The sequence below is a fragment of the Triticum urartu genome, chromosome 3 (genome assembly GCF_003073215.2).
Source record: "Triticum urartu cultivar G1812 chromosome 3, Tu2.1, whole genome shotgun sequence".
Classification (NCBI taxonomy): domain Eukaryota; kingdom Viridiplantae; phylum Streptophyta; class Magnoliopsida; order Poales; family Poaceae; genus Triticum; species Triticum urartu.
The window spans coordinates 133,135,302-133,144,610 of NC_053024.1; the positions used below are offsets into that span (position 1 = coordinate 133,135,302).

The following is a 9,309-nucleotide window of genomic DNA, read 5'->3' on the forward strand; positions in this document are numbered from 1 at the left end:
TGAATCTCGGGCAAGTAACGTACCGATTGACAAAGGGAATTGTATACGGGATTGCTTGAATCCTCGACATCGTGGTTCATCTGATGAGATCATCGTGGAACATGTGGGAGCTAACATGGGTATCCAGATCCCGCTGTTGGTTATTGGCCGGAGAGTTGTCTCGATCATGTTTGCATGGTTCCCGAACCCGTAGGGTCTACACACTTAAGGTTCGATGACGCTAGGGTTATAAGGAAGATTTGTATGTGATTACCTAATGTTGTTCGGAGTCCCGGATGAGATCCTGGACGTCACGAGGAGTTCCAGAATGGTCCGGAGGTGAAGATTTATATATGGGAAGTCATCATACGGTCGCCGGAAATATCTGGGGGTATACCGGTATTGTACCGGGACCACCGGAGGAGTTCCGGGGGTCCACCGGGAGGGTCCACCTGCCCCGGAGGGCCTTATGGGTTGTAGGTGGAAGGGAACCAGCCCCAAGTGGGCTGGGGCGCCAAGCCCCCAGGGCCCATGCGCCTAGGGTTGGGGGGAACCCTAAAGGGGGCGCCCCCTTGGTTTGGGGGGCAAGCCCCCTCCCCCTTGGCCGCTGCCCCCCCTCTAGATCCCATCTAGAGGGGCCGGCCCCCTTCCCCCTTCTCCCTATAAATAGAGGGGCGAGGGGAGGGCTGCAGCACCACATCCAAGGCGCAACCCCTCCCCTCCCCAACACCTATCCTCCTCCGCAAGAGCTTGGCGAAGCCCTGTCGGAGTACTGCCACTCCATCACCACCACGCCGTCGTGCTGCTGTTGGAGCCCTCTTCCTCAACCTCTCCCTCCTCCTTGTTGGATCAAGGCGCGGAAGACGTCACTGGGTTGCACGTGTGTTGAACGCGGAGGCACCGTTGTTCGGTGCTAAGATCGGATTCGGCCGCGATCTGAATCGCTACGTGTACGACTCCTCCAACCGCGTTCTTGCAACGCTTCCGACTCGCGATCTTCAAGGGTATGAAGATGCACTCCCCTTTCTCTCATTGCTAGCTACTCCATAGATTGATCTTGGTGATGCGTACAATTTTTTTTTAATTTCTGCAACGACCCCCAACAGTTGAGACTTAGCCATATCTACACCGATCCTTTGTGGGACGTGCTTTTGTTGACTATTACATACAAGAGTCATTCCTCTAGTATTTCCAAACATGTTCTTTATATCACATAAATAAGCTACCTTTGTGTCTGGTACCTTTGAGCTTTTTTGTTTCAAGTGTCTCTGGGGTTTTGTATTTCTAAGAGGCTTACTCGACAATCTGGTACCTTCCGGTGCTGCACACTTCTTGGAACATTTGTTTCGCTTCCTACTGTTCAAATTTTGAACATGTATGGTAGAACCAAGAATCTTCTTTCGGGGCTAGCAAGCTAGCTACATTTTTAGTAACTGCCAGATTTATGCTCTTTCCAAAAATAGATCCCATACATCATTTGATGGGTGCATGTTTAGGAACCACTTGGTCATATCTTTGAGAGCAGAAACTTAAGGGTTTGAAGGCCAATATGCTTCCTTTTCTTGAACCCTTGCTTAGTGCTCCATCTCTCTTTACTTTCCCCTACCTTTGTGTATCTGTGTGTGAGAGAGAGATCATATGGGTTCTTGAGATAGTTGGTTGAGGTCTTTCGAGGATTTCATCTAAGAAAATTTGATTTGCTTGTAACTATTGGTGGGTATACGCCTCCTATATGGTTAGAAGTCACTTGAGAGCCTTGAAGGTGTGAAGGGATCAAGAGTATGTGCAAGGCACGAGGATCTCTTTCTTTGTGCAATATCAACCCTAGTGAGTTTCCTTAGCGGTTGCCATGGTGGAATAGGAGGCCAAGGTTCTTAGAGCATTCGAGGTTTATTGTGATTAGCCTTAGTGGTCGATCTTTGTAATCATTTGGTCGAGATATTTGTGGTCTTTGAAATATGAAGTGTTAAAGTATTCAAACCATAAGAAAACATCGTCACCTCAAATGTGTTTGCAATATCTTTTCGTCCTGGGAAAACATCAGCATCATCAAATGTGTTTACAATATCTTTTCATACTCCTACTTTTACAAGTTTCACTATCCATATTCATGCTTTTGTTGTAAACTTGCATGTTTATGCTCGCTGAGGAACCTTGATATAAAAGCTAAATACTTGGCAACTACAAAATGGAGTAGAATTTCCAATAAGTCTTTTCACCCCCTCCAAAACACAGCAATCCTATAAAACACACATAAATTCATCATGTTAGGTTTATACTAAAGCTTGTTCAAACCATTGGTCTTTATTGCTCTGTGTTGATCAAGCTAGATTTTGTTCTTTCATATTGGTTTTTCATGGGACCCTCGTATTTGTTGACAAGACGGTTTGTATGCTCAAGCAAATTAGCAAAAAAGCACCCTCATCGAGTCATCGTATACGAGTGTTGCACACCTCCCAAAGCAAGCAATACTATTAAGCCCAAATATCATTCATATCAACATTCCTTGAAGCCTTTAGGTATTCAACTTTTGTCAAATTTCTTGAAAAGACATCCAGTGTACACATGTAAGCCTAGACACAAGCGTTACTCATTGATATCACCGAAGCAACGCATACGCTCATTGTGAGTTTCATGCTATTCTACACTTGTCGTGTTACTTGAAAAGTTGGGCAGTTTTCTCAGTGTGCTTTGTAAAGCACCTTCTCGGAATAGTGTCCTACAAGGAACCTTCCCTGGATGCATCTGGCGCTCATCGTGTTCTACAAGGAACCTTCCGTAGACACACCTGGTGCTCATCTATCCCAGGCGACCAACGCCCACATGCTTCTCTCTCATTTGAACGATACGACTTTTGTCAACTCATTTGAAAAGTCGCCTGGTATGCTTACGCGGTCAAGATGACGGCCCACAGATACGAGCGGCGATCGCAGAAACGAGGCGAACAGCAACCATCAGTAGCACTTCAGATATATCTTTTTTCTATCATTGACCACCTAGCTATTCGATATCCCTCCGCCCATCGGAAAGGTCAGCGGTGCGGTGCGTACGTAGCCGGCGTGCGCGAGGAAGCAACCGGCCCAAAGATACGAGTGACGATGCTCGTCGAGTCGGAATGGTCAAACATATCTACACTGATCTTTGCATTCACCTGTCCCAAAGATACGAGTGACGATGCTCGTCGAGCTAGAATGGTCAAACATATCTGAAACCGACCTTTGCAATTCACCTTTTTCACGAAATGCCGAGTCGTTTGACATTTTGTATGTTCGATTGAAAAGTCACTGTAATTCTTATTGACAGTGCCACGAATGCAAAATTGGAAATCAAAAATCAACCGCAGCTGCATAGGAAGTGCGTTTGACCTCCTCCTGGCGGCAGGAAGAAATCTTTCTCTTCCCTGGGCGCGCTAGGCCTCCTTCTCTTTTCATTTTCACTCCACCGCGCGGCGCCGCTGCGGCGCTGTTTACTGCCCCCCCTCCTCGCCCCAAATCTACCCTCCCGCAGCGCTCCACTCCCACCCCCGCCCGCCCGCCCGCTCGCCCGCTCGCCTTCATCATTCCTTGCTTGCGCCCTCCCCTCCCCTCCCCATTTCACGAGATCCCCATCCCCATCTCCGCCTCCACCTCCCCCGGCCAGGCCGCCGCCCCATGCTGCATTAGCGGCCGAGATCTGAGCGCGCGCGCGGGCAGGCAGGCAGGCAGGCAGGCAGGTGCTCCGCGGAATGGCCAGCCGCCCGCCGGCGCCAATGCCGGACACGCTCTCCGACGCCTTCGCCGCCGCCGTGCTCCTCTCCTCCAACGACAAGCCCGACACGCTCCCGCCGGGCCGCCTCTCGCCCGTCTCCCCGCTCCCTCACTCCTCCTCCAAGCACCACCACCACCACCACACCCCGAGCTCCTCCTCGGGCTCCTCCGGCTCCGTCTCCCGGGCGCCCGCCTTCGCCTCGCGCCGGAGCCACTCCGGGGAGATCCCGCTCCCCTCCGACGGGCCCCCGCGGGGCGCGCGCCCGGGCCACCGCCGCACCGGCTCCGGCCCCCTCATCTTCACCTCCGGCTCCACCTCCAGCTCCGCCACCTCGCCGCTCACCAACGCGCTCCCCGCGGGGAACATCTGCCCCACCGGCCGCCTCGCCAAGCCGCTGCCTTCCTTCTCCGCGGCCTCCACCCCGCCGCCCCCGGCCCCTCCCCGCGCCATCCGCCACGACGTGCTCGGCTCCGGCACCGGCAACTACGGCCACGGGAGCATCATGCGCTCGCGCAGCGGCGGCGTCGCCCCCGAGGAGGACGCCAACGTCAGGCGGGCCATGTCCAGCGCCGACCCGGAGGAGCTCAAGAGGGCCGGGAACGAGCAGTACAAGAAGGGCTACTTCGAGGAGGCGCTCAGGCTCTACGACCGCGCGCTCGCCCTCTGCCCGGACAATGCCGCATGCCGGGGCAACCGGGCCGCCGCGCTCACGGGGCTCCGCCGCTTCGGCGACGCCATCAAGGAGTGCGAGGAGGCCGTGCGGATCGATCCGTCGTACGGACGCGCGCACCAACGGCTCGCCTCGCTCCACATAAGGTGAAAGAATTGCTTGCTCTTAGATCTGCGGGGCTACCGCGAAATCATTTTCCTTCTTGGCGCTCTCACTGTCGGTCGGCGAAAACAACTCAATTTTTTTTATACGTCACGTAAGATTATTTGCTCCGGCGATCTGAATAAATATGGTTTGCCCCCACACACAGACCACAATGTAGCAGTAACACGAAAGCGAATTTGCTATTTTTAGTAGGGCTTACAAAACACACATGTGCATGCATGAAGTGTTTATTTCATTATTGGCTGGTAACGGAAGGCGATTTGTACAGTGGGCACACGTTTTCTCTAACTTTATTTCGGAAATGCTTTGACGAGTTGGCATCCATATATATGGAGACTGATTGATCTGAAATGGACACTGCTTTATGTGCCCCTGGATTTCCCTCCTTGGCATGAAAATATCTGCTCCTCCAGTTCCGCGAGAATCAGAAATAGCTGAATTTGGAAGAAAACATAAATGGCAATGATGGGTACACGGATGTGCCCCTTTTTGCTATAGTTAGTAAATCGGTCAACACTAGTTACTACCTAGATTCATCACTGGTACCAGATTAAGTGAACCTTGAATTCTTCAGCTGTGCAAGTTATTCATCTGAAGGATCTTACTGAATTGCAGGTTGGGACACCTTGAGGATGCCCAGAAGCACCTTTCCCTGGCAACCCCACAGCCTGACCTCCTAGAGCTGCACAAATTACAAACAGTGGAAAAGCACCTGGGCAGATGCCTCGATTCGCGGAAGGTCGGGGACTGGAAGAATGTGCTTAGGGAATGTGATGCCGCCATTGCGGCTGGAGCTGACTCATCTGCTCTGGTATGACTCTGCCTGTTATCCAATCTGATATTGACTAGCGATTTCTTTAGCAGAGAGTATATACTTATGTGATTCACCTCTTGCAGCTCTTTGCCGCACGAGCAGAGGCTCTTCTCCGGCTCAATCAGCTCGATGAGGCTGATATGGCCATCTCCAGTGCTTCCAAATTGGATTATTCATCTTCCTGCACCTCAGACACTAAATTCTGTGGCTTCTTTGCCAATGCATATCTCTATTACGCACATGCCCAAGTTGACATCGCATTGGGAAGGTAATTCAGTGATTACTCATTATACTCGCACAAATAAGAGCATGTGAGTGTAGCTTGAAAAACAACTTTGTTCAAAGCGTTTTGTCTTGGCAGGTAAACTCATCGGTTGCCTGTTATAGCTCTGCCCTTACATGATTTGTTTTGCAGGTTCGATCATGCTGTCTCTTCAGCTGACAAGGCCCGAATAATAGACCCAAGAAATGTGGAAGTGATAACAATGCATACCAATGTGAAAGCTGTAGCAAGAGCACGATCTCTAGGGAACGAGCTATTTAAATCTGGAAAATTTTCAGAAGCTTGCATAGCTTATGGCGAAGGGCTCAAACATCACCCTGTAAATCCAGTCCTTCACTGCAACAGGGCAGCTTGCAGGTTCAAGCTAGGGCAGTGGGAGAAGTCTATTGAGGATTGTAATGAAGCCCTCATGATTCAACCCAACTATACCAAGGCTCTGCTGAGGCGTGCAGCTTCCTATGGCAAGGTAGCATATTGTTTATCTTTCTTGCCTTTTCTGATTTAGAATTGAAAAACTCAGAAATCGTTGCGCATTTGGTGTTTAGATGGAGCGATGGGCTGAATCATTGAAGGATTATGAGGTTCTCAGAAGGGAACTCCCAGGTGACACTGAGGTTGCTGAGGCCTATTTCCATGCTCAGGTTGCCCTCAAGTCGTCTCGGGGTGAGGAGGTATCTAACTTGAAGTTTGGAGGAGAGGTTGAAGCAGTTACAGGAATGGAACAATTCCAGATGGCTACTTCCTTGCCAGGTTTGTCTTATTCGCTGATGTCCTTCGTTTGAAAATGCCACTTCATGTCTTTTTTGGTCAGCACCATTTGCTAATTTGTTATAACCTTATAACACATACAGTTACTGAAAATAATGACAAACTATTATGTACTCACTCCGTCCCATAATATAAGACTGTTTTTTGCAAGGGAGTACTTAATGTAGAGTTCCTGAAATAATGAGACATTAAACACATTCCTTAAAATAAAGCATAAAACAGTAAGATTGTCATGTAAGCCTTGCATTTGATAATCGACACATTGATTCGGCCGTTCTTGAAAACAGTTAGTGGGTTATGGCAAATATTAGTGAAATGCGAAAATGGTGCCCCTTGATAAATCATGTTTCTTGTCTTTTTTGCTCGCTTTGAGGGTATTTCATGGACCTATTACAAAAGGAGTGGCAGTTGGCTTAGGTGCAGAGTAACCAAACAATGAACTGGAATCCTATTTTGCCAGGTTAACCTTGCTGCTGATTTTTTTTTCCTTTGGGTGAAATGGAAGGCTTTTATTAACAACCTTGCCACATACGACAAACACATTATTTACTCTCTTCTATAGAAGTTGCTGCTTCTCAAGAATGAGCAATCCCGTTTGATCATTTTGATTAACCTTGCATCTTGGGAGTGTTTTGCTGCTTCTGCTTGTATCTTGCGCCTGCAGTTTATGATGTTGACTTGCAGACGAGCAGCATTTTACAGTACACTAGTACTTCAATCTTGACTTTTGTTGATAGGTATGAGGTTGTACCACGAGTTGGTAGTACTTATTACTGTTTAGTGCGTTGCAAGCAAACCTTCACGTGGCCTTTGTTTTGCTGGCACTGTACCATGGCTATTTTTTTGGAAGTCTGCACTTTTACCTTGCTCTCTCTATCTTGTAGCAGCGGTGAAAGTTGTTAGTTTTTATTTAATCTGATGCACTGTCATTTGATGGTTTTGCAGGTGTTTCGGTTGTCCATTTCATGACTCATTCGAATCAGCAGTGCTGCAAAATTTCCCCATTTGTCAATGCACTGTGTACCAAATACCCATCTATTAATTTCCTCAAGGTAACTGATTGAGTCAAATGGTTGATCCTTGTCACCTTGCTTGCTATCTCTGGCCTATTCTTGACATATACTATTCTCTTATTTTACTTAGGTGGATGTAAATGAGAGCCCTGCCGTTGCGCGCGCAGAGAATGTGAGGACAGTTCCAACATTCAAAATCTACAAGAACGCCATAAGAGTGAAGGAGATGATCTGCCCCAGCCAACAGCTGCTGGAGTATTCAGTGAGGCATTACGGGACTTAGGCCAAGAAGCCGATGACTTCGACGTTTCTTCGCGCCTTGAGCTCCCCTCGAGCAAACCGTGGGCAGTGGGCTAAACCGGAGGGAGGTCCAGAGCAGAGCCAGTGAAGGTAATCTTTGATGATGAGGGCAGCAAAGCATGAAAGAAGACCAGAGAGAAGAGCAACTTCCTCCGATCTTTTTTCCATCCGAACCGCCCTTGCAAGTCGCATTTCGCCACCCTTTTCCCCCATTTGTTGATTACCAACTTGTTTTTATTCTTTTCATTTGTCCCGTGCGTACATCATTGTTGCCGAATTCCATCCTTTAGAAACCAAAAAACATTATCTTCCGACTCTTGGAAGAGCGACTGTAAATTTTTTACTTTCATGTTTAACAGACCAGACAACCCAAGGAAAGAAAAAGTATAGATGCCATTTGTACTCTTGAAATTTGATAGTGTAATATGCAAGTTTTAAGCCTCCATATCTCGACATGATCAGTAGATCAAGTACATGCTATGTACTCCCTCTGTAATAAGAGCGTTTAGATCACTACAGAGGGAGCAGTATGGAAGAAATGTCCATTGTCCAAGCAGATGGGTCAATGATCGGTTTTGGCCAGCGTTGGGTTGTGGTAATTTAGGGCATCTCCAATACCGTGCATCAAAACAGGACGGACTTTGTGGACATCAGATAGTGGGGCGACCATCCAACTCAATGCACCAAATTTCACCCTTTTCCCCTGAAAAAATAATAGAATAAAACTAAACCAAATGTCTGCCGCGTGGGCCCACTTGCCGTGCGGGCTCACTTTGAATCATCGATCAATATCAATTCAACCATACATTTAAATCCTATAAAAGCGCCGGATGTTCAATAAGTTCTTAAATTCATTGATTTGAAATTCAACCATACTCCTTGAAAGCGGTCTTCATCTCAAGCTTTCTCTCCTCGAGCTTGACCATCTTCATCAGCACATGTTGTTCCCCCAAATAATCTGCCCCTTGAGCTTCATCTAACAATGTGCTAATGTGAAGGCCCTGTCCTCCATCCTTTGGTATATCGCGGCAGCGCGTCCAGGCTATACAATGACGTGATCATCAAGTTGCAACATTGGGTGAATCAAAGAATTGACCAACACATAGAGCAACAAGAAGCGATCTCCATCACTGATGCATCCGTTGGCCACATTCTTTCCACTTGTGCAATCGGATTGTAACACTTCACGAAGACGTTTGAAATGGTGTACCACCCATGGAGTAACGACTTCACACTGCAATCATGGATCATATCCAAATTGTAGTGCGCGTAGTGCCTGTGCTCATGAAACCAAGAATGCACATGCTACCAAAATATCGTGCCATTTTGCTTCACGCCTACAAACCCCGCACTTGTGGCCAACTATGCGTCGCACAAGAATGCACTCTCCCTCAGCGAGTCCCCTTGCCATCGTGCTTGCTTCATTTTAAACAAGGATAAAATAAAAAGTATATTCTCAATGGCATTTGGTCGAACATTTCTGGGCGTGGTGTCCGCCATGGATGGTGTCGGTAGGGGGCAGACGAGTTGAGGGGTGCAACAACGGCGAAGTACAAAGCACCTGAGTGGA

General features: G+C 48.3%; 1 protein-coding gene across 1 annotated transcript; it reads left to right on the top strand.

Annotated features, from left to right (window-relative positions):
* The first annotated feature begins 3,499 nt into the window (after positions 1-3,499).
* Positions 3,500-8,150, top strand: LOC125543291 (inactive TPR repeat-containing thioredoxin TTL3-like). Its single transcript, XM_048706596.1, has 7 exons — positions 3,500-4,542; positions 5,177-5,372; positions 5,459-5,643; positions 5,791-6,124; positions 6,204-6,408; positions 7,372-7,478; positions 7,570-8,150. Exons 1-7 carry the CDS (start codon positions 3,704-3,706, stop codon positions 7,720-7,722), a joined length of 2,019 nt encoding a protein of 672 aa, XP_048562553.1. The 5' UTR covers positions 3,500-3,703; the 3' UTR covers positions 7,723-8,150.
* Positions 8,151-9,309: the final 1,159 nt, after the last annotated feature.

Bases quoted from the DNA above. Each gene is read 5' to 3' on its own strand.
- LOC125543291 (XM_048706596.1), top strand. From the start codon at position 3,704: ATGGCCAGCCGCCCGCCGGCGCCAATGCCGGACACGCTCTCCGACGCC. The intron at 4,543-5,176 runs GTGAAAGAATTG...ACTGAATTGCAG, and splicing joins CTCGCCTCGCTCCACATAAG to GTTGGGACACCTTGAGGATG. The intron at 6,125-6,203 runs GTAGCATATTGT...TTTGGTGTTTAG, and splicing joins GTGCAGCTTCCTATGGCAAG to ATGGAGCGATGGGCTGAATC.